At 44.2% G+C, this 25,208-nt stretch overlaps 1 protein-coding gene across 1 annotated transcript; it reads right to left on the bottom strand.

Moving 5' to 3' along the window:
• Nucleotides 1-11,704: 11,704 nt before the first annotated feature.
• NHLH2 (nescient helix-loop-helix 2) lies at nucleotides 11,705-14,242 on the bottom strand. Its single transcript, XM_061410192.1, has one exon. It carries the CDS (start codon nucleotides 13,558-13,560, stop codon nucleotides 13,159-13,161), a length of 402 nt encoding a protein of 133 aa, XP_061266176.1. The 5' UTR covers nucleotides 13,561-14,242; the 3' UTR covers nucleotides 11,705-13,158.
• Nucleotides 14,243-25,208: the final 10,966 nt, after the last annotated feature.

The following is a 25,208-nucleotide window of genomic DNA, read 5'->3' as shown; positions in this document are numbered from 1 at the left end:
CCCACCACCACCCCCATTTTCTCTCACACTCTTCCTACCACTCTATTTACAAGTGAAAGCGAAATGATGGCACTTTATTATTCCTGTCCCTTGTGTTCTCAGAAAGGCCCACATTATGTTTGTATTTTTCTCAGGTAGCTTAGAACAACATTGCTCTGTTGCCTGGGGCCTTCAGGGGAGAGGTGGGTGGTCTCTAGAGGCTACCGCAGACAGCAAAGTGTTCATGTTATCTCTACTTATATCTGGCGGCCTCAAAGTAACGTCCAGACCGTTAACGAAGCTTCAGGACATCACCAGGATAGAATGGTAGAATCAGCATTATTTCTCTCCACCCCCTCACCGCCTCCACCCCTACTGAAGGACAAATGCCTACAGAAGTACAGTAGCTGTGCATTCCCAGGGCTACAATCATTGAGGTGCATCCGTGTCTACACGTGCAAATTGGTGTGGCTTAATTAGAGAGAGAGTGTGTGTGCGCAGGCCATGCTTGTAGACCAAAGATGAAGGGAGTGGATCTGGTGGCTGTTTCTGTTTTCTGGAGATTTGGTGGAATAGAGACCCAGCCCCCCAAGTCAATGCAGTCAGAAAATATATCAGTCAATTTACGGAAAACCGAGTCCAGTGTGAGTGTCGGCCGGCGCCGTGTAGACGCGGCCTCAGCGGCCGCGGGGCGCGGCGGGTCAGTGAAGAGCCTGGGGTCGCCAGCCCACGCCGTCCCCGTCCCCGGGGTGGCGGGGTCACCCCGCTTCACGTCCTCTGCGTCTGGCGCGCTGGCCGGGCTCCTCGGGAGGCGGCGGAATGGCCTCGCCCCTCCCCCGCCTCCCCCTCCTCCCCTCCCTCCCCTCCCCCCGTCCTCGCCCGCCCTCCCTCCACCTTCTCCCAGAGGAGGTGACAGACGGGCCTGTAATTTGGTTCCATTCGCTCGACTGGAGCAACACCTGCCCCCCTCCCCTGGGACGCTAGGGTCTCATCCCAAACCGTACGAGCAGCCAAAGACAAATCCGGGCCCACATGCAAATACGGCGGCACCGGGGGGAGCCGCGCGCCCGAAGCCCGGCCTCCGCCCGACGCGTCCTGCCCACAGACCGACAACATCAAAGGCCGCCTGAACTTCCAACTGCTAAAAATCACCCCGAACTTTAATTAGGGTTTCAGAGTTATAAAAAAATTAATCATTAGCTATTGTCGTAAGTAATATCTCCTCCGGCTCAAACCTCAAGACAATAAAACCAAGTAGCCTCACTGAGGGCTCTGAGAGCAAAGTTCAGAAACAGCTGACCAGGGAGTGAGGTCCGCAGGTGAGTGTGCGACAGGCCTGGGCCCCTGGCGTCTGTCACCCCCCCGACGCAGTAGATGCCCAGTCCCGGATGAGCTCGTGTTTTCTGTGTGAGTTTTTAGTGCCCCCACAGTCTCTCTGGTGAAAACACTCATTTCTTTTGTCCACTTATTTAGAATTAGACCAGGGCACTAACCACTAGACCCTTCTGAACACCGACGTCTAAGTGCTGCCAGGGTCGTCCTGCTAGAGTGACTCACTTTGGCTCATCCTGTACAGACCAATAAGATGTGGCGTCGTCCACCTCCAACCATCACACTCCGAACCACACCCTGTATGTACTCCTTGTCACCTGCTTCTCCTCTTTGTGACGCTGAGGTCTCTCAACAGGAGAAGATAAGTCTAAGGGGCTAGGCTGGTGTCTAGGGCCCAGGCTGCTTAAAAGAGAAAATGTGGTCTTTCAAAATTTGGTCCCACAGAAGAGAAGCCTTTGTATTTTTTACCTCTTTTCCTGTTTTTCAAAGTGTAAGATTTTGAATTTTACTGCTCTTCAGCTTCCTTTTCCCATTCAAACCCTTACTAGCGTTGTGACCTTGAGCACGTTACTTGACTTCTCTGTGTCTTGGTGTCTTGTCTGTAAACCTAGGAGTAATACAAGGCCAACTTCCTGAGTGTGAAGATTGAGTTAATGGGAGGTGCCTGGCGCAGGGTGAGTGCTAAGTGTTTGCAGTTGTTTTACTCCTATTGTTATTAGTTGTTCTCGTTGTTCAGTCGCACCGTCATGTCCTACTTTGCGACCCTATGGACTACAGGCCTTCCTGTCCCTCACTATCTCCCCAAGTTTCCCCAAGTTCATGTCCATTGCATTGATGATGCCATCCAGCCATCTCATCCTCTGTTGCCCTCTTCTCCTTCTGCCCTCAATCTTTTCCAGCCATCAGGAAGTTTTCCAATGAGTCAGCTGTTCGCATCAGATGACTAAAATACTGGAGCTTCAGCTTCAGCATCAGTCCTTGCAACGAATATTCAGGATTGATTTCCCTTAACATTGACTGGTTTGACCTCCTTGCTGTCAAAGGGATTCTCAGCAGTCTTCTCCAGCATCACAGGTCGAAGGCATCAATTCTTTGGTGCTCTGCCTTCTTTATGGTCCAGCTTTCACAACTGTACGTGACCACTAGGAAGACCATAGCCTTGACTATACAGACCTTTGTCGGCAGAGTAACATCTTTCCTTTTCAACACACTGTCTAGGTTTGTCATAGCTTTTCCTGCTCAGAAGCAATCATCCTCTGATTTTATGGCTGCAGTCACCATCCACAGTGATTTTGGAGCCCATGAAGAGGAAATCTGTCACTTCTTCCGCTTTTTTCCCTTCTGTTTGCCATGAAGTAGTGGAGCTGGATGCCATGATCTTAGGTTTTTTTAATATTTAGTTTTAACCCGTCTCGTTCACTCTCCTCCTTCACCCTCATCAAGAGGTTCTTTAGTTCCTCTTAGCTTTCTGCCGGGCTTCCCTGGTAGCTCAGCTGGTAAAGAATCTGCCTGCAATGCAGGAGACCCCGGTTTGATTCCTGGATCAGGAAGATCCTCTGGAGAAGGCATAGTCTACGCACTCCAGTATTCTTGAGCTTCCCTGGTGGCTCAGCTGGTAAAGAATCCGCATGCAATGTGGGAGACTTGGGTTTGGTCCCTGGGCTGGGAAGATCCCCTGGCAAAGGGAATGGCTACCTACTCCAGTATTCTGGCCTGGAGAATTCCACGAACTGTATAGTCAGTCCATAGTGTAGCAAAGGGTTAGACACAATTGAGCGACTTTCACTTTCGCTTCAGCTTTCTGCCATTAGAGTGGTATCATCCACTTATCTGAGGTTGCTGATATTTCTCCTGCCTATTTGTTATTAGTTGCCAGGCTACTGATTACATGCCAGGGTAGACAGCCTGAGGTTGAAGTGTGCAACAAGCGGTGTCAAACACTTCTAGGTGATTCTGCCACTGAGAGGGTGTGAGTGTGTGTGTGGTCTACCCTGGTGCCAGGCTGCGTGACAGATTTGTGACCTGAAAGGATGTGCTCGGGGTGCTTATGACTATGGTTAGTGGTCCTCAGGCCTTCATAGGTGCAGCTGTCCAAGGGGAATGGTGGGTCCTTACTCCTGAGTCCCCAGAATGCTTTCTACTCCACGTCACCCCCTCACCCCAGCTCCTGACCAACAGCTAAGAGAACGCATCTAACTTTTTGTTTTCACATCTTTAAAATCTGCCTGAGTTGGGCTCTGGCTGTGTACTTGTTCTGTCGCGTTCTAGCGACCCTTTCTCCCTTCTCCATGATCTCCCTGGGCTGTAATAAGCCACCTGCCAGCTACCCCATCAGAGCCTGCCCAGCAGCCTTGGCCTTGGCCTTCTATGCTGAAGTAGCCACTTATGTCCATCCATGATGGGGCAGGAAGAGTGGTGAGAAGAGCAAGTGGATAAGAGAAAGTGCCAAAATTAAGGAGGACAGAGGGTGAATTTGTATAATAGAAGGAGGACTACCACAGAGACAGTCCAGCTGTTTGGAGGAAAAAGATAATCAGAAAACGTGAGTTAGAGCAGCTGTGAAATCCCCCTCAAAAAATGTAGGTGCTCACTGATGATATTCAGGAAATATTTAATTTGTTTCACTGTGATAATGGTGGGCTTCCCAGGTGGCGCTAGCGGTGAAGAACCTGCCTGCCAGTGTAGGAGACATGAGAGATAACGGTATTTTAGTTCTGTTAATAATAAATTTAAAAGAGTCCCATAACTTTTAAAAATACTGATGTATTTATGGATGAACTGGTGTGATGTTTGGGATTTGCTTCAAATCATCCAAAGGGGTACTGGAGAAACAGGGTTAAGTATGTAAATGAAATGTCCGTGACTTTAGAATCCCTTAGCTTTGGAAGATGTTCTTAAAACATCCATAAGAATTTTTTTTTTAATGTAGTTGCTCAGAAAGTTCACGCGGTTGATTTTTACTCACCAGGCCCCAGTGACTCACACCTGAACTAAGGTAACCTCCCCACTCCTTTTCCCCGCCCCACTCCAGTCCTGCTCACCACCCGCTGCTCACAGGCTAACCCCCAAACCATCGTACTGCTCCACAGTCAGCTCGGGAAGATTCTTTCCTCTCCTGCCCTCAGTCAGTCAGACCTAATGTCCTTTTCCTCCTATTCCTCCCATCCTGACCTCAGCCCCAAAAATCCTAGGGAGGCCTCCCCTTTTCCTCCATCCACCAAATCTTGCCCCTCTTCCCTGTGATTCAAGAAGCTCATCAAATCTTCCCTTTTCTTTCTTTTTTTTTTAAATTGAAGTATAGTTAATTTACAATATTGTGTTAGTTTCAGACATATAGCAAAGTGAATCTGTTATATACATATATATACATATATGTGTATATATATATAGTAGTATATATACAAAAATCTTATATATATATAGTTGTATATATACAACAATCCCATGTATATATATGTGTGTGTGTGTGTGTGTGTGTGTATATATATATTCTTTTCTAACTTCATGGGAAATAGATGGGGAAACAGTGGAAACAGTGTCAGACTTTATTTTTCTGGGCTCCAAAATCACAGCAGAAGGTGACGGCAGCCATGAAATTAAAAGACACTTACTCCTTGGAAGGAAAGTTATGACCAACCTAGATAGCATATTCAAAAGCAGAGACATTACTTTGCCAACAAAGGTTCGTCTAGTCAAGGCTATGGTTTTTCCTGTGGTCATGTATGGATGTGAGAGTCGGACTGTGAAGAAGGCTGAGCGCCAAAGAATTGATGCTTTTGAACTGTGGTGTTAGAGAAGACTCTTAAGAGTCCTTTGGACTGCAAGGAGATCCAACCAGTCCATTCTGAAGGAGATCAACCCTGGGATTTCTTTGGAAGGAATGATGCTAAAGCTGAAACTCCAGTACTTTGGCCACCTCATGTGAAGAGTTAACTCATTGGAAAAGACTCTGATGCTGGGAGGGATTGGGGGCAAGAGGAGAAGGGGATGACAGGATGAGATGGCTGGATGGCATCACTGACTCGATGGACGTGAGTCTGGGTGAACTCCGGGAGTTGGTGATGGACAGGGAGGCCTGGCGTGCTGCGATTCATGGGGTCGCAAAGAGTCGGACATGACTGAGTGACTGATCTGATCTGATCTGATTATGGTTTATTACAGGATATTGAATATAGTTATCTGTGCTATACAGTAGGTCCTTGCTGTTTTTCTATTTTATATATAGTAGTGTGTATCTGTTAATCCCAAACTTCTAAATTACCTCTCCCCTTTCCCTACCTCCTTCCCCTTTGGTAACCATGAGTTTGTTTTGTCCGTGAATCTATTTCTGTTGTATAAATAAGTTCATTTGAATCATGTCTTTAGACTCCACATATAAGTGATATCATGTGGCATTTGTCTTTGTCTGACTTCACTCAGTATGATAATCTCTAGGTCCATCCATGGTGCAGCAATTGGCATTATGAACTCTTCCCTTTTCTTGACATCTTTCTGAAATGATCAGCAAGGAAATGAGGAATCTCCTGAGCCTGACCTGGATATACTTAGCAAAATTGAATTTAAAATTTCAATAATCACTCTCTTCATTACCTCAAAAACAATTTAATTGTTTAATTTAATTTTTGAAAAAGTTATCTGCCGTAAGAGCCAATACAGAAAATACTATTGAGATCTGAAGGTGCCTGGGTATATTCTAAGTGCTTTACGTGAATTAACTTAATTAATCCTCCTGATAATACTACAGGGTAGGTACGATTATCACCCCTATTTTACAGGTGAGAAAACTGAGGCACAGAATTAAGTAATTTGTTCAAGGCCACAGCTATTAATAGTTAGCAAGAGAGCTGAGGTTCACAGCATTCAATGTAATGAGAAAAACCAAGATGAAAAAAGAAAAGTCATAAGCCAGCCCTCCTACATGGAGTGGAGTGGGGCTCTCAGACCTGTACGTAACTTTAGATGTATGTGCTTATGGTTTATTTCATGGATTCCTGTTTACTTAGCTATGATATTTTCTGTCTGACAGGACAGGGATTATTACTGTCTGACTTTTTGTAGAGTTAATAATGTGTCATATGCAGATGAATACAGTTGGTAGAGACCATGAATCATGAATATGTGAATGAATTATTAGCATATCATTATTTTAGCTTCTCTCCTACAACTTCCTATGCATACTATAAATACAAAATTAATAATAATTGTTTACATTTATCAAGCAGTTACTATATTCTTCCTACTCCGGAAACATTCTGCCTTATCCCATACCAACCTCACAACAGCATTTGAGAAAGGTGCATGTACTGTCCCATCCCATACATTTGAAAAGGAAGGAAATACAGTCAACACGTTCAACATCACACATTTAGAATAAGTTGAAGCCAGGGTCTGAACGTGGCCTCCGAGTCATAGGTCTCAAACACAGTGCCGGGATGAAGACAGATTCTGGCACAATGATGTTTATACCTGAGGTTCAGATAGCAGAGCAGCTCACGCTGCCCAAAGAAATTAAGAAAAGTTTTGCAAAGTGGCTACACTTGTGTTGGGTGACGCTGGAATTTTCTGGGCAAAACACAAAACTGGAGGGGAGCATTCCAGGCAGAGAGAAAGCAAATGCAGGTTATAAAAGACAGGTATCTCTAGGGAAGTGAGGAGACCTAAATTTGGCAGGAACATTTAATTTCAGGGAGAGTGGCTGAAGATGATATTAGAGAGGATATGGAGCAAGGTTGTGAAAGATTTCTGTGCCCAGAGAAAGAATTTAAATTCTATTATTTTTATAGTCATTGAAGGGCCAAGAAACATTTCCAGAAAGGGGATAATGTGCCAACTTTAAAGGTGCAATGTGAGGATGCGGATGTTCTTGGGGAGCCTTGATAGGCAGAGGGGTGTGCATGGGGGAGGCCGAGGAGCAGGCTCACCCATGTGGTGGTGTCCACTGACACACAGATAGTGTCAGTGCCAGATTCCTCTGGGAGGGGCTGGTCCAGAACTGCCTCTAGCCTGCAGGGGCTTCCCAGGACAGACACATGCTTGACCCAGTAAGCGGAGCACAGTCTCAGTCTTAGCCTACACGTGTCCTCTGAATGAGTAGACGGGTGCGTGCACTGCAGATCCTGCATTCCTTTGATATGTCTGATCTGAAATTTCCCCTGAGCACATAGGAGAAGAGAGGGGGTGCAGGGGCCAAGGGTGGGGTGTGTGCATGGCACAACAGCCCCTCTGGCAAAAGAAAGCCATGGTATATGATGGATAAAGGTGTTCTTGCGTGCTGAGTCGCTTCTGTCGTGTCTGACTCTTTGTAACCCCATGGACTCCTGCCAGGCTCCTCTGTCCATGGGATTCTCCAAGCAAGTATACTTGAGTGGGTTGCCATGCCCTCCTCCAGGGAATCTTCCCAACCCAGGGATTGAACCTGCGTCTCTTGCATTGGTAGACAAGTTCTTTAGCACTAGCACCACCTGGGAACCTCAGATAAGGGCAAGACGCTTTGATAAACAGACAAACATGACTTTGTCACCCTAGACAAGTTATTTAATTTCCCTGAGACTCAAGTTCCTCATATGTTCAATGGAGACAAAAGTATCTATCGCACTGGATTGTTGGGGCTGCAGTCCATGGGGTCACGAGGAGTCAGACACGACTGAGCGACTTCATTTTCACTTTTCACTTTCATGCATTGGAGACGGAAATGGCAACCCACTCCAGTGTTCTTGCCTGGAGAATCCCAGGGACGGTGGAGCCTGGTGGGCTGCCGTCCATGGGGTCACACAGAGTCGGACACGACTGAAGCGACTTAGCAGCAGCAGCAGCAGCAAGTGAGATAATACCTGCAAAGCACTGACTTGGTAAGCACACAGCGCACACTCAATACATGTTAGCTATTAATATTTCTACCACTACCAATACTAAATGAGATAATCCTTCTAAGCCTGGAAAGAGAGTATCAGCTGTACACACATTCAAGTTAACTGTCCCTACTCCCTTAACTCCTGCAACCCTGAACTTCCATGGGAGGAAGATGGGCATCCAGAGACTGACAATAGCGATGGGACCTGGATAAATCCAGTGTTAGAGAGGTTGACTCTGTCTGCGTACCTCATCATAGCATCAGAGGATGCTTGTTCAGGGGGTCACTGGAGGAAGCCCCAAGAACAAGGTTCATATGGGAAGCAGGCATTCCTGGCCCCCGTGCTCCACCTCCATCCGGCCTCATTTCTTTTTGCTGTGGTTGTGGGGAATATTATTTTGGTTTTTTAACTTTTTATTTTTATTGGGGTATAGCTGATTAACAATGTTGTGATAGTTTTAGGTGAACAGCACAGGGACTCAGCCCTACATATACATGTACCCATTCTCCCCCAAACTCCTCTCCCATCCAGGCTGTCACATAACACTGAGCAGTGTTCCATGTGCTAGACAGTAGGTCCTTGTTGGTTACCGATTTTAAATGTAGCAGAATGTACAGGTCCATTCCAGACTCCCTAACTATCCCTCCCGACACATCCTTCCCCCCAGCAACCGTGTTTGTTCTCTAAATCTATGAGGCTGTATCTGTTTTATAAGTTCATTTGTATCATCTCCTTTTAGATTCCACATATAAGGGATGTCATTCGATATTGCTCTTTCTCGTTTCACTTAGTATGACAATCTCTAGGTCCATCTATGTTGCTGCAAAAGGCTTTATTTCATTCTTTTTGACGCCAGCCTCATTTCTTTCCATATCTGTTTCCCCTGACCTCAGGCTACTCTTCCTTTCCCAGTGTATCCCACCACCCACTCTCTCTGCTGCTTCCCCTCCCGTTCTCCCTGAGCAAGGGAAGGTTTTTCCCCCAGAACTTTTGCCCCTTTTCTCTGGATGTCTCCAGACAGTGGCTGAAGTGAGGGGACATTTGGACATAGAAATATGCAGCCCAGGTGTCCTTGTCAGCTGGGCCAGGTGGGGTCTAGGTTTTCTGGGGAGCAACAATGCCCTGGTAAGTTGCTGAACACTGGGGCCAGAGAGCCGAAGGGGAGAGGAGCAGTGGGAGGAACCATGGTCCCCTGTCTGCCTAGGGAGGGAGCGAGCTGGGGTGAAGGGGGAGGCTGCTGCCCGTGGGGCGTGGTGAGCCATCCCACGGGCTGTGTTGGTAGCCTGACCACAGGCCAGGTTAACAGGATGTGAGAAGGAAGGGCACTATGAGTGGCAGCAATTGTGGAGACTGCTGGTTAGGCAGAGCTGGGTCTCTACTCTAAGGCTACCTCCTCTGAGAGGCCTTTCCTAACAACTCTATCTAAAGCAACACCCTCCAGGAGTTTGGGGGAGAATGGACATGTATATGTATGGCTGGGTCCCTTAGTTGTCCACGTGATACTATCGCAACATTGTTGATTGGCTGTCTTCCCATATAAAATTAAAAAATTTTTTTAAATAATAAAATAATACCCTCCCCCAGTACCCCCAGCTGCTATTCTCTATTTCCTTACCCTGCTTTGTTTTTCTTCATAGCATTTAGCAATGCCTGCAACTGACTACCGTTTATTTGTTGCCAGTATACTGCTCTTCTCCCTAGACTCTGTGTCATTTGTTACTCTATTTTTAGTACCTGACACTGGATCCCTGGTACACAGTAGGTCCTCAATAAATACTGGTTGAATGTAAGAGTGAGTGATCACCATTGTCATCATCCGGAGCTACTCCCCTACCTATGGCTGAATACTCAGAGTCCATGCCATGTGCTAGGGAGGAGTCAGTCACCCGCTGCTCCAGCAGAGTGCCAGTGTTGCCCTTCTTTTTAGAGAGTGCTCAGAAGCCTCAGATTTGAAGTGATACTGCAAATCCTCTCCTGAGATCATATGGACTGTGTCCCTAGATAGGGATGGGATGTTGCCCTTTGCCCATGCCTGCTCTCTGTCCAACTCCAGGGGCGAGAGATTTAGTCTAGAGAGGTGAGTTAATAGGCTCTTCCTGGATGTCAGTGAGAGGATTGTCTTGGTCAGTCGGAAGCTGGGGTCCTAAACCAGGAAAGGGAGCCTAGAAGTTGACTTCGTTTTCTTGACTTAGGAGCAGGGCCGACTTTTCTGTACTACAGTAGAGAAGCTCTGTAAGGACTGGACATAGGCACACTCCTCAAGGCGGGAGGAAGGCCTGTGTGCACTCAATCCAAAGACAGTGTGGGTGTGCAGACCAAATGACTAGCCCCTGCTGCAGGGACCACAACTTGGTTCAGATAAAAGGCCAAAGAAGCCACCGTTATTTTTCATGTCTGAGAAAGTGCTTTCCTCAGCTGAAGAAGAGAATGAAGTCTCATTGATCATGTATCTGTGAACCTGACTACAGGATACTGGGATGAAAAGTGAAAAATGCTCAGAATCCCAGACATTTTATAGCTGTATAACCCAAGCATCCACATAATCACATTTTTTACTTTGCAACCAGAGATTTGGTGTGATATAGACTCATAATTGATAATATTCTATCTATGTGTGTGTACGTATACACATATAAATAGTTTTTAAGTTATTCATGTCTTCTGCTTGTAGACAGAATATTTCACATTTTTATATTAAGTATATAGGCTATTGTGGTGTGCTAAAGTTCTCGGAGTAGCAAAGAGTCGGACATGACTTAGCGACTGAATAACAACAACAACATGGGCTTTTGTAAATGATATTCTTCATCTCTCCAGTTTGGTCCACGGTTTAATTAATTTTCCTTACTTGCAGGTATCATGTCCTAAATCTATGTCCTGATTAGATGTCTCAGCACTCCAACAGTAAAGTGCACCCTGTTCTTAATAAGCACCAATAGGACTGAGAGTCATCATACGAGGGGTCTTCTCATTGCCATTAAGTAGTCATGTGACTTAGACACTTAAGCTCTTTACACCTCAGTTTCCCAACTCTAATTTGAAGAAACTGGGTTAGTTACTAAATTTTCTTTTAGAGCAAAATTAATCTATGATTCAAGCAGTGTTTTAATATAAACACTCTAATTTTTTTCTTCATTGAGAGAAACATGACCTATGTCACCATCATATGTAGAGCGTCTATTTATAGACGGATCAATGTCCAAGTTCAGGAAGAGCAACAAACATCTCAATATATGTTACGATTTAGTTTTGTTGTTGTTGTTGTTTTAATTAGTTGCTTTCTGAGGAATTGAGTCCATTAAGATATTTTATGCTCAGCAAGTATGTTCATTATTTTTAGACAGTATGTTTAAAATAAAGGAGATAACTTTATTTGATACCTTTATTTATATGCAAAACAGCGCACCATTCATGAGATATGAAAAACTCGTCAGATAGAAACCAGATTATATCTATTTTCACTACAAAATATTGCATTATATAAAGCAACAGAGACACAAAAAAACCCTGAAAAGACTAAATTCTTTGGATAGCAGATGTGGTTCTTTTTTTTTTTTTCCCTTATCTCTAAAATACACTCCTTGTTTTAAGAGTTTCACAGCTGAGAACATGAAACATTATCAGGTTATAGACTTTTCTTTTTGGTTGCCACAGAGGAAAGTAGTTCTGAATTCTTTTTTTTTTTTTTTAGGAAAATAACTTAATTTCCTAAAACCATCCCACACACAAACATCACACGCGCACACACACACAAAGAAGCTACTCTCCTTTTAAACGGTTCGCAAAGTACTTTTCAGACATAACTACAGATAAGGATAACAATGCTTACTTTTTAAAAAACTATAATAGTGAAGTGCTAGAGTTGCTGATCTCACAATAAAAGAACCAACAAACATCTTAATATATAAAATATGTTTAGAAACAGGGAGGTGTGGGAAATTTGTTATACAAGTGCAATATAATTAGAGCAAAAAGAAAGACCACAGTATAATCTCAACAAACACCTTAAAAAGTTAGACATAATTATTCCACAAGGAGAAAGTGTAAACACTTGACTATAAATAAATTGGCACAGAGTATCCAAAGTAAAATTATCACCACTCTGAAAAATAAATGTCTGAAAAAAATACTCTACTCCTTCTAACATAAATAAAAATAGGTTGTCTTTTTCTAACTGCACCTATGGGTCCACATGTTTAAGGTCACAAATAGATGTTTTTGGATATATAAAGGGGCACTTCGCCTGAAAAAGCAATCAGATATTAAATTTTCCATTTAAATATGGATTCTCCTGTCTCCAGTAGCATCAGACCTTGGGGTTAAAAATCTCACCAAACTCAAATCTCTCCACAGTGTCTGTTCTCAGTGTGTCTTTTTAGCCTTACCAAATAGCCCAGGCTTGTCTGTTTCATTTAGATTCTAATATAACCTTCCTTTTCACAACGGAACAGAAAGTTTTCTGTGTTCCACCTTTCTGAGCCTTAAATCTTTGCCCTGGAGGCGATTCCCTCCCCTCCCCTCCGAATGTTTGGTGATTTGTCAGTTAGAAAAAATAGCCAGATAGTCTAAAGATAAAAGCCCAGACTCTGAGCTTCTGCCCCTCATCCTTTCAAAACATGAAGATCTGTGGGAGATGAATGCAGGAGAACTCAAAGTCTCCAGTGAGCTAAAGCAACAATCCCTAAAGGGATCCTAACACGTGGAGGGGAGGCCTGGAGGTCACTTGTCTGGGTACCTCCAGGAGGTTCGCCTTGCCTGAAAAACACTCCTTGCAGGCCCCAGGACTCCCCAGACAACCCCACCCTTCTGGAGTCGGAAACCTTACAGAGTCGCCCGGCGGACAGGAGAGAACACAGTGCGAGCCTCCTCCCGGGTCCAAGGCCTCGTGGCCGCCGTCCCTGGGCCGCCGCCTCCACCGCCATCCCCGCGGCGGCCGCCCCAGTAGGCCGCGTTTCACCCACTCCCGGCCAGGCGGCCCCTAGCCGCGACCCCGGCCCTAGACGTCCAGGACGTGGTTGAGATAGGAGATGTAGCAGATGGCCAGGCGCAGGATCTCGATCTTGGACAGCTTCTTGTCCGGGGGCAGCGTGGGCAGCAGTTTGCGGAGCTCGGCAAAGGCCAAGTTGAAGGCTTCCACGCGGATGCGCTCGCGGGTGGCGTGGGCCGAGCGGTACTTGGCGGTGGCGCGCCGGCGGCGGCGCTTCTCTTCGCGGCTCAGCTGCGGCGGGTGCGGGTAGAGCGTGGCCCGGCTGCCGCCCTTGCCGTCGGCCTCCTCCACCGGCTCCAGGTCCGACACGCTGCCCAGCACCTTGGCGTCTGCGCCGCCCAGCGACTCCGGATCCGAGTGCGCCGAGCTGGGGTGGTCCGAGTCGGCGGCTTGGTCCGGACTCAGCATCATTTTGGAGGCTGAGGGGAGTCAGAAAAGCGATCAGTAAAAGGAAGTGGGGGTGGGGGGTCCTTCTTTGGATAGGAGCTAGAGCGGGAGGGGGCCTAACCCGCCGGGCCTCCGCGCGGCCCGGGCCAACTTCCCACGGCGGTCTGGCTCGCTCTTCCGAGCGGGTCCCACGGGGAGAGAGCGCGCCGAGGCGGGCAGACCCGAGGGCCAAGACCTGAGCCTCCGCCTGGCGCAGGAGCCGGAGAAGCCTCGCCTTGGCCCAGGCCGCATCCCGGACCTGACACCGCGGCCTCCGGGAGGCTGAGACTGGCCTGCGGGCCTGCTCCGGGGAACCGCCGCCGGCCTGCGAGGCCGCCACCGGGTTTTGTGCTTCCTTCGACTAAATACAACTCGGCCATTCCGCCTGCCTCACTTCTTCTCCGACCCTGACAAACGAATGAATCCGAACGACGAATCCACCTGGGTTTTGCTAGGGGACAGGAAGACACGGAGAGCATTTCCCGCCCAGAGGGCCTGGGGCGAAGCCGCGGGAGAGCCGGGCGCCCGCGGGCCTCGAGCGGGCCTGGGGCAAGGGGCGTCCGGGGTTTCAGAGGAACTCAGCCCTGAGCACAGACGGCCCGGAGTGGGAAGGCTTCCCCGTACCCCTCGCTCTTCTTCCTAATAATCAAGAGATGACGGAACCAACGTGAAGGCTCCTTTCAATAGCAAATGGACTCTTATGCCCTCGCAGGCTCCCGAAGCACCATCTGTCACACAGACAGCTACACACTTCGGGGACCTAGGGACGCGGCGACGTGGGATCAGACAATGCGCCCGCAGTCTGCCGACCACCTCCCAGGAAAAGGTCGGCGGCCGGGTGGCTGCAGGAGGAGAGAAAGGAGGAAAGGCATGGACCGGGGGCGGGAGGCGGGCGCCGCGCCTTCTGCCCCGGCCGGAGCTGCAACCCCAACCCGCAGAGTTCGGTGCTCCGAGGCGGAGAGTCGGGAGCCCGCAGCGGTCCCCGAGGCCGAGGTAGTCTGGCCTCTGATTCCTCTAAGGATGTACTCGTAGAAAGGCTGCTGTGCCCGGCTCCTCCTGGGCGCCTGGAGGACCGGCCCCGATTGCGCGCCTACTGGGATAGGGTCGCTCCCAGCCTTGGGGCTTCAAGGAAATTCGGGCTTCGAGAAAGGGTCCGGCAGGCAGGGAAGGCACCTGCTGGGGCTATGCGCACCGATCGCGGGCGCCGGGAGGGCGGACCAGGCTGCCAGCCCCGGGCCCCGCGTGTGCGGCTGGGCAGGAGGGGTGCTAGCTGGGGAATAGGTCGCGTCTGCAACGTGCGGGTTTGCTCCTAGACAAAAGCTGGGGCTGTGCTATCTGCTTCCAGCGATCTGCTTCCAGCATCGCACTTCCTTAGTTAGGTGCGAATTTGGCTCTAAGGCGGCTTTCATTTCCCTACGAGGAAAACAAGTCCTCTAAGGTAAAATAAAAACAAATGCTCCAAGTGTTTTACATGTGACTCTTCGGACTTTTCACGTACACGTTTATAAGTAGAACAGCTTGCAGCTACACCTTCGCCTTGAGAGGGTATAAATAAGTAGGCGAGTAATGGAAAATTACAATAAACCACAACATAGTTGTAGATCGGATGAAAAGTTCCTGGGTTGCCCTCAAATCATGTTAAATTCTTCTCCAGGTGTCTTTTAAAAATATTCATATACAGCATGTTGTATATGCATTTTGTTTTTTTCAGGCATTCATGAAATACTCTATAAATACGATATGCATAATCTAACTTAGTTCCAAGCTGGGAAAAAAGCATTTAAAGGAGGCTTACCTTGTAAAAGCCCTTTCGATAATCTTTTCTCCAATCTTTTAGAGTTAAAATCCCAGGGAATAGCGGGGAGAAATTCCGAAATATATTAAAAGCAGCAAATATTTATTACATTCAAAAATGAAAAAGCAGCTGTCATCTCGCTGGTGTCCACAGCGAGGAACGGTATGAATGATTGTTCACTTAGTTGATAGATCAAAAAAACGCCTTTTCCTTTTAATTGTTCTCAAACATTTCGGGAAATTCGTTGTTGTTTTTTTGTTTTTTTTTTTAACGATGTGTTGAAAAGTCTCTTGCCTCTTTTCCTCTTCTGGGTCTCTATAAATAACAAAAGAGATGCAGAGATAAACACAATCACATCAAAGGACTGATTCCTCCACTTTCTAATAGCGGAAGAATCAATAAGAAAGATGGTTAAGATTCCGCTCCTGTGAGGAGGACTCTTTTCCTTCCTTAATACGGCTGAGCAGAAACTGGGGAGTGCAAAGCAGAGATGCGATCTTGCTCAGAAGTGATTTTTTTTTTTTTTTTTTTGAGATAAGGCTTTGTTCAGCTGATGTCTCCCCAGTTCCCAGGAACACAATACTGTAACTCGGGGCTAAGCTTGCCTCTTCCTCTTCCCTCCTTTACTTGTATGTTGTATAAACAGACACCTATTTCCAGTTTCAAAGTCTTTCAAGGCTTGGTTACATCGCCCACCCCCCACCCCCTCCTTTCTTTACCTTGTAGCAAAATATATAGAGTCAGTGGCTTGGAGATGCTTGGAGAAAGGTTGGTGAAAAGTGAACGTCTCCCGGAGTAACAGTGACAGGGAAGCGGAGAAAGAGGCGAGAGGGTGGGAGAGCCAGAGCAAAGAGACAGAGATGCGTGTGTGGCTTCTTGGCTCTCTTGGTACCAATTGATTCAGCCTGGAGATGGTGGAAGAGATAAAGGCTTAAGAAGGGGGATGGAATTTTTTTCCCTAAATTGATATTTAATGGGAAATCCTATTGGACAGAAACCTGGACATGAGTCACTTAATTGGACTTGACATCTGTCACAGTGTGGGAGTTTTCACAGCCCAAATATTTTAGCAGATCAGATTCCCACTGAATCTGTGCCATAAAATATAACAGTTGAAAGCAGTCCATGATAGAAATCTTAGCCTCTAATCAGAATCTCTAGCCATAACCAGGCTATTTCTCTTTTTCAGATTATTGATGCAATGTAGCTAAGTGCAAATAAGCAACATATTGACTATGGAAAAATTCTCCTGGCATATTATGAAACTAGCATCCTCCCTTACAATTTAGGATAATGTTTGTGTCCTGAACATGGAAATATGTATTATATGTGGTGCTACAATAAACAGGTTTGCAACAACTAACATTTATTAGTATCATTTACATTTTAAAAGACACTTCAACAAGGTTTGATTAAGCATATTCATGTTTTTGAGAGATATTGTGTCACTGGACTAATTTTCCTGTATGATTTTTAAAAAAGGAAAAAGAAAACCTTTCAATAGATTAAGTCATTGGTGAAACTGAGAACAGAATCCAGGTATTGTTATTTCGGGGATCACTATGTGAGATGATTCTACTTTTCTAAATATGTTTGTTTTTCTCTTCACCCACTCATTCATTCAGCTTAAAATATGGCATGTTACATGTGTTGATTATTGCAGTTCATCGTTGCTTATTTTAACATGTGAATATTTAGCTGTGTGGCAGTGCACTGGGCCAAGATGTAAACACTCACAAATCATCAGTGTATTCCAGCACATAATACTTTTGCCTCACATGACCCCACAGCCCTGAATTTATATACTTTATGACAAAAGAGAAAGTCTACTTCAACTATTTGGTCACTTTGTAGAGATACTGTTATTCACCATCAATTACATATTATTTGGAGTCATTTCAGCTCTTTTGATTGTGTAAGTTTAAAAGAAATAGAGTATTGCAGTCTTACCTCTCATCTCTCCAATCCCTGAGGCAGCATTTGTGGAGACAGGAGTCCTCACTTTCCCTCTGTGATCAATTTTGCCTTAAAAATGGGATCTATCATCAAGAGAGGGGGGTTGATCATCCCATTCCTGGGTGTGATCCTCTGAGTTCCTCATGGCTGTCACCATTCCTGTTTGCCTTTGCAAACATTTTTCATCCTCTGGGAGATTCCTAGACCAGAATGGGGTGGAGTGGGGTCGGGGGGTGGGGGGGAGCACAGAGTGCCTCCACAGAAAATGGGCACCAGCCATTTCCAGCCTTACTTCTGCCCAGCCCCAGTACAGAATTAAAGTTATATACCCTAGGACATTTAAGTGAAGGCAGGAATTGGCCACATTTGGGTGGCAATGGAAACAGGTGAGTGTATAAATTCCCAAGACAGTGAAGATGAAAGGAGAAGGGAAGTTTCCCCAGTCTGGCTAGGAACAGCTAACACTAAACTTTCACACATAATCATAAGTGTAGAAACAGTTATACACCTACAGATACTGGTACTCTTCACCCCCCACCACTCACACAAGTGGGCTCTTATCAGACTCCTACACATTCAGACGGATAGATGGAAAACCTGGTGGGTTTAATCACCATGGCCCATGAGGCAACTCATGTTAGAATGAGAAACAACTGGTATCTCTGGATACCCCAGTGTTGGGGGGCGGGAGGAGAGATGGGGCAATCAAAGCAGGCAGATTCTGTTGTAGCGTGTGTGGATCCAAGCACACTTTCTTTCGTGTTCAGGCTTTCTTCTTACACACTTACAGTCGGTGTGTGCATAAATTCACATGTGAGTAAGCCCATATAAACAGGTACACACTCAGATTCATACACAACCATGCCTAGACATACCGTCATGGTCATAAACATGAATTCACACTTGCATACACGCATTCTTTCTTCCAGGAAAGCCCCCCACCCCTCTCCTACCACCACCTTCATCTTTTCTAAGACCCCCCTGGCACAGATGGTCCCACGTTCTGTGCTCTATAAGCACTCTTTTCATATCTCCCTTAGAGACTACATATTGTGTTGCCATGATTCTTGGTTTCTATGCCTGGGGCTCTCACTAGTCTGTGATGCTTCCGGGGAGGACCAGCACCCTTGTCTGAGACAAGGTGACAGTGACTTGACTCCCTGGGTACAGAGGCACCCAGGATGTTTGTAACACAGAAACACTTCCTCCAAAAGACACCTATGGTTTCAGCTGTACCAGTTTTCTTTCCTATAATAGTGAGGATAACAATCCTGTCCAACTCACTTCACAGACTGGTTATGAAACTCACTGTGTGTAAAGCTATTTTATAAAATACTAAGCACCAGGCAAATAAAGATATTGTGAATTATTACCCCTAATACTAAATAATATTATTAAATCAGTGGGGAGATGGTAAGCAGTGATTTAAAAAAAAAAAACAAAAACTTCCTGGCCCTATCATATGCCAGCTATGTGAATTTAAGGAAGTTATGTAACCTTTCTGGACCTCAGTTTTCTATCTGTAAAATGGGAATAACAAAATTATGTCATGTTATGTATTTTTTCCAAAGATGAGTGAGATAATGTGTGTAAAGCACTTAAACTAATGCTGAGTTTATTTAGTCTTTAACTTATAAATATATATATATACACATGGTTTGCTCATTGGATTGTTGTTCAGTTGCTCATTCGTGTCCAGCTCTTTGCAATCCCACGGACTGCAGTATGCCAGGCTTCCCCTCAGAGGAGTTGGTCCTTCACCATCTCTCAGAGCTTGCTCAAACTCATGTCCATTGAGTTGGTGATGCCATCCAACCATCTCATCCTCTGTTGCCCCTTCTCCTCCTGCCCTCAATCTTTCCTGGCATCAGGGTCTTTCCAGTGAGTTGGCTCTTATCATCAGGTGGCCAAAGTATTGGAGCTGCAGCTTTAGCATCAGTCCTTCCAAATATATAATATTTAATTTACTGTCATGTTAAATAAGTGTTAATATTGTTAATATTATTACTATTATTCAATATAAATATGTATACAAATACATATTGAGAACAAGAAATATAAATGAAGTTACATGAAATATACACATATCCCGTATACTCATTCAGACTGTGTGTATCTGTGTGTGTATATATACATATGGCAACTAACCTAGAGTGATCACTTTTCATGTATCCAACATAGGTCAAGGGACTTTACGGTATTAACTCATTTATCTTCACCACAAAGCCATGAGGTAGGCCCTGTTGCATGCAAGGAAACTAGGACACAGAGAACTAGTGTATTCAAGGTCACATAGTTAATAAATTGTAAGGCCAAGATTTAGACTCAGGTAGTCCATATTCAGAAGAAGGCAATGGCACCCCACTCCAGTACTCTTGCCTGGAAAATCCCTTGGACGGAGGAGCCTGGTGGGCCGCAGTCCATGGGGTCGCTAAGAGTCGGACACGACTGAGCAACTTCACTTTCACTTTTCACTTTCCTGCATTGGAGAAGGAAATAGCAACCCACTTCAGTGTTCTTGCCTGGAGAATCCCAAGGACGGGGGAGCCTGGTGGGCTGCAGTCTCTGGGGTCGCACAGAGTCGGACACGACTGAAGCGACTTAGCAGCAGCAGCAGCAGCAGCAGTCCATATTCAGAAACTGCAACCACTATGCATTATTGCTTCTATGGTCGTGGTTTTCTACACAAAGATACTCATACAGAAGAATTATTCGCCAAATGAAATGTATATTTTGAGAGAGAAATGTATATACACACAAGGATCATATATAAATTACTATATTTTGCATCCAGAGGTAGAGAGTCACAGTAATTTTTAAAAACGTACTGTGCATCTAACATTGTGCCAGACACTGTGAAACTACAAAGGCTTTATAATTATTTGTTAATTTCACTAGACAGCTATTTCCAATCTATTTTCTTAAATTTTGCACCCCATCAGTAAAAATTTTCAGCATACATATCCACGGTATGTATGTTCATTATTAACAAACTTTATACATGTACTATTGTAGCATATTTTGTAACTATAAGCATATGCAAAAAAGACATTTTAAGAGTGATAATTTTACTCATTAGCATATAAAAACCTCTAGCAGCATATTATTGGTAACATATAGTTTTAAGAGCAATAAGCTTTATTTTACTATAGTTATCAGTTAATCCTTTGTGATAACATGACTTGATCTGATTTGAAGTTCAACTTCTTTAGAATCTGGTTTTTATGGCTAATATGGCAGAAAAAGATACAAAATTCAAAGACCCAAATAATATAAAAATTCAAAGACCCAAATTGAAGTTCATTATTGGTTGTGCTAACTAAATTATGATTCTCATTTTTCTACCTTATCTATCAAATATGCCAGAGTGGAAGTGAAAGTTGCTCAGTCGTGTCCGACTCTTTGTGACCCCATTCATGGAATTCTCCAGGCCAGAATATAAGAGTGGATAGCCATTGCCTTCTCCAGGGGACCTTCTCAACCCAGGGATCAAACCCAGGTCTCCTGCATTGCAGGCAGATTCTTTACCAGCTAGCCACCAGGGAAGCCAAGAATGCTGGAGTGGGTAGCCTATTCCTTCTCCAGGGGAGCTTCCCGACCCAGGAACCGAGGTCTCCTGCATTGCAGCTGGATTCTTAACCAACTGAGCTATCAGGGAAGCCCTAAATATGCCAAAGTTTTGTTGAAATTTGATTAGCAAATTTCCTTGTAATGTGTATTATTCTTTTTTAACAAATGGGTTCAAAGCCCTGAATCTTTTCATTTGAAAATACCTTAACAGTTTGGAAATTCCTATTTCTAAGTGTTCTGTGTTCAAATACAAGAGATTTGGGGCTTCTCTGATGGCTCAGCCAGTAAAGAATCTGCCTGCAATGAAGGAGACACAGGAGACACGGGTTCAATTCCTGAGTCAGAAAAATCCCCTGGAGGAGGAAATGGCAACCCACTCTAGTATTCTTGCCTGGAGAATCCCCATAGACAGAGGAGCCTGGTGGGCTAATAGTCAATGGGGTTGCAAAGAGTTGGACATGACTGAGTGACTAAGCCCACAGCACACAGCACGCTATTGACAGCTCTTTGTCATCAAAGAAAAACAAAGTTGGAACACCAACCTTAAAGTCAAATAATTCTTTGACTGTTTTGCCATGTGATAGCGAGCATATCTCATTGTGGGGCAGCAGAATATACGCTCTCTTCCAGTTTCCTATATTGCAAAGATTCAACTATATTTTAATGGACTCCTATTTCTAAAACTAATTACTTGGCTCTATCTTGTGCCCTTCTGTTCCAACTTCTATACAGAAAAGTCTTGCATAGGAATTATTTAGTGAATCAATTTTGTTTGTGATAGAATCTTTGGCCCCAGACTCTATATTTATTTGAGTTATAGCAGCCATTTTCTTAGTGGTTACACCACCACAATTTTTCCACAAGTCATTTTTTTATTAAAGATCATTTTGGTGGTGAGTGTATCTTCTCCCCTACATTTTACCTTTAATGCCCTCTTAAAAAGAGAAGCTTTTCACGTATTTCATTATTGAAATAGAATTTGTAAAGTACCATGGCTGAAACATGTTGGAAATAGCTGCTGTTCTTTCATCCAACTAAGTAACAAACTTCCAACCACATAAATTGTTTTAATAGTTGTTTCTTCACATCTTCAGCAATGTTTCTCAAGTGACCATCAAAGGAATTTGACAATATGGGAATGCATTTTAGTTTGTCGTTCTATTAGCTTCTGTGTACTCTTTCAGCCATTTCCTGCAGTATTTGGCTTTTGCTATAAAGTAAAAAACCTCAAAAGACTTCTAAACATGTATCATATTGAGTGAAATGTTTAAAAGTAGTAGATCTTGAGTATGGCACGATTTTAAACATCCCTGAAAAAACTCAAGAGGTTTGCATTCAGGTTTTGGATGCTTTTTTTTTTTTCAATCAGTTCATTTAAGTATAGTTTTTATAGCATAAAATTCCCCCTTCAGAGGTGTTCAGTTCTATGAATTTGACAAATGTTACATTCATGTAACCATCACAAAGTACATAGCATTTCCATCCCCTAAAAATGCCCTGTACCCCTTAGTAGCCAATCCCTTTATCCACACCTAGCCTCGGGCAGCCAGAATCTGATTTCTGTTCTTGTAGTTTTGCCTTTTCCAGATGACATAAGAATGGAATCATAGTATGTAAACTTTTGAGCCTGGCATCTTTTTCTTAGCATAAAGCTTTTGAGATTCATCCAGTTGTTGGGTGTATCAGTTGTTCCTTCCTCTTTTGTACTATGTGGTAGTGAGTGGTGTGCCTGTAATACAATTTATCCATTCATAAGACTTTGAGTTTTTCCAGTTAGATATTAAGAATATAGCTAACAATCTGGTATAACTGTGTACAGACAGGTATTTATGAGGGCATAAGTATACAGTTCTCCTGGGCAAACAACTAGAGGTGAGATTGTTGGCATGTATGGTGAGTGTTTGTTAAACTGTATTAGAAACTGCCAACTGTTTTACAAGGTAGTTGTACCATCTGCATTTTCACCAGCAACACTGTAGTTGTTACACAACTTCCCTAGTGTTTGTTATTGTAACTTTAAAGAACATATTTTAAGCCATTGTAACTGCTGTCTTGTGGTATCTCACTGTAATTTTATTTTGTATTTACCCCCCTTTAAGCTTCATTGAGATATATAATGTTTATATTTAATAAATGGCATGCATTTAGAGTGTACATGAGTTTAGGCATATATGTACAACCCTGAAATCACCAGCACAATCGAGATGGTGAACATATCCATCGTAAACTTTGTAACCCATCTCCTCTCATTGTCCCTTCTCCTCCCATGGAGAAGCTTTAGTCTACTTTCATAACTAGAGATTGTTTTGCATCTTTAGAATTTTGTAAAAGTATAATCATATACTATGTTCTCTTTTTCGTTTACCTTCTTTCAATCACAGTTATTCTTTTGAGATTCATCCACATTGTCACATGTATCAAAGTCTGTCCCTTTTTTTCTTTTCTTTTTTTGTTAAAGTGAAAGCAGGCTTATTGAGAAAGAACCACATTCCATAGGCAGAATGTGGTCCTTCGCAGAAGGCGAGAGCAGCCAAATCTGTTCCTTGATACTACAGAGGAGTACTCATTTTACTGTTTCCAGGGAATTCCCTGGTGGTCCAGTGGGTTAGAACTCTGTGTTTCTACTGCAGGGGGCACCAGTTTGATCTCTGATTGGGAAACTAAGATCCTGCAAACCACACAGCATGAACAAAACTCATTTTATCATTTCCAGAGCTCTTTATATAATTTTGTAGATATAAGTTCCTGTCTGGTAATGTGTTTCTTTTGCCTGGAGAACACTCTTTACTTTGATTACAGAGCAGGTCAGTTGGCACCAAATTTTTTCACCTACTATTTTTCTGAAAATGTCTTTATTTTCTTTCTTTTTTTTTTTTTAAATATTTACTCTGGGTATAGAATTCTAAGTTGGTAGTTGTTTTTTTTTAATTTTTTCTTTCTATACCTTAAAAACATACTTCATTTCTTTCTGCCTACATAGTTTCTGATGAGAAGTTTGCCTTAATTCTTATCTTTGTTTTTCTATATATAATGTGTTCCTCTTCTCCCACAGCTGTCATTGAAATTTTTTCTAGATTTTATATTTTAATCAGATTGACTATGATGCATCTAGGTGTGTGTAAGGTATTTGTTTGTTTATTTGGCAAATATCCTCTGTAGGGTTGTCTGGGCTCTTTGGAATAATGAGTTACTGTCATTCATTATTTTGGGGAAATTTCTGGCCATTATTTTTTCAAATAACTTTTCTGCCCCATTAACAGCTGCCGAGAGGAGATACTCCATGTCCAAGGTCAGGAGCAGCAGCCATGAGGAGATACCCCACATCCAAGGTAAGAGAAACCCCAGTAAGACAGTAGGCACTGAGAGAGGGCATCAGAGGGCAGACAGACTGAAACCACAATTACAGAAAACTAGCCAATCTGATCACACAGACCACAGCCTTGTCTAACACAATGAAACTAAGCCAGGCCGTGTAGGGCCACCCAAGATGGATGGGTCATGGTGGACAGTTCTCACACAAAACGTGGTCCACTGGAGAAGGGAATGGCAAACCACTTCAGTATTCTTGCCTTGAGAACCCCATAAACAGTATGAAAGGGCAAAAAGATAGGACACTGAAAGAGGAACTCCCCAGGTCAGTAGGTGTCCATTATGCTACTGGAGATCAGTGGAGAAATAACTCCAGAAAGAATGAAGGGATGGAGCCAAAGCAAAAACAACACCCAGTTGTGGATGTGACTGGTGATGGAAGCAAGGTCTGATGCTGTAAAGAGCAATATTGCATAGGAACCTGGAATGTCAGGTCCATGAATCAAGGCAAATTGGAAGTGGTCAAACAAGAGATGGCAAGAGTGAATGTCAACATTTTAGGAATCAGCGAACTAAAATGGACTGGAATGCGTGAATATAACTCAGATGACCATTATATCTACTACTGTGGTCAGGAATCCCTTAGAAGAAAGGGAGTAGCCATCACAGTTAACAAAAGAGTCCAAAATGCAGTACTTGGATGCAGTCTCAAAAACAACAGAATGATCTCTGTTCGTTTCCAAGGCAAACCATTCAATATCATGGTAATCCAAGCCTACTCCCCAACCAGTATTGCTGAAGAAGCTGAAGTTGAACGGTTCTATAAAGACCTACAAGACCTTTTAGAACTAACACCCAAAAAAGATGTCCTTTTCATTATAGGGGACTGGAATACAAAAGTAGGAAGTCAAGAAACACCTGGAGTAACAGGCAAATTTGGCCTTGGAGTACAAACCGAAGTAGGGCAAAGGCTAATAGGGTTTTGCCAAGAAAATGCAGTGGT

Source organism: Bos javanicus, chromosome 3 (genome assembly GCF_032452875.1).
Source record: "Bos javanicus breed banteng chromosome 3, ARS-OSU_banteng_1.0, whole genome shotgun sequence".
Lineage (NCBI taxonomy): Eukaryota > Metazoa > Chordata > Mammalia > Artiodactyla > Bovidae > Bos > Bos javanicus.
The sequence above is the reverse complement of the archived record's forward strand: the minus strand, read 5'-3'. Positions and strand labels throughout refer to the sequence as shown.

Coding starts and splice junctions, on each gene's coding strand:
- NHLH2 (XM_061410192.1), bottom strand. CDS start 13,560: ATGATGCTGAGTCCGGACCAAGCCGCCGACTCGGACCACCCCAGCTCG.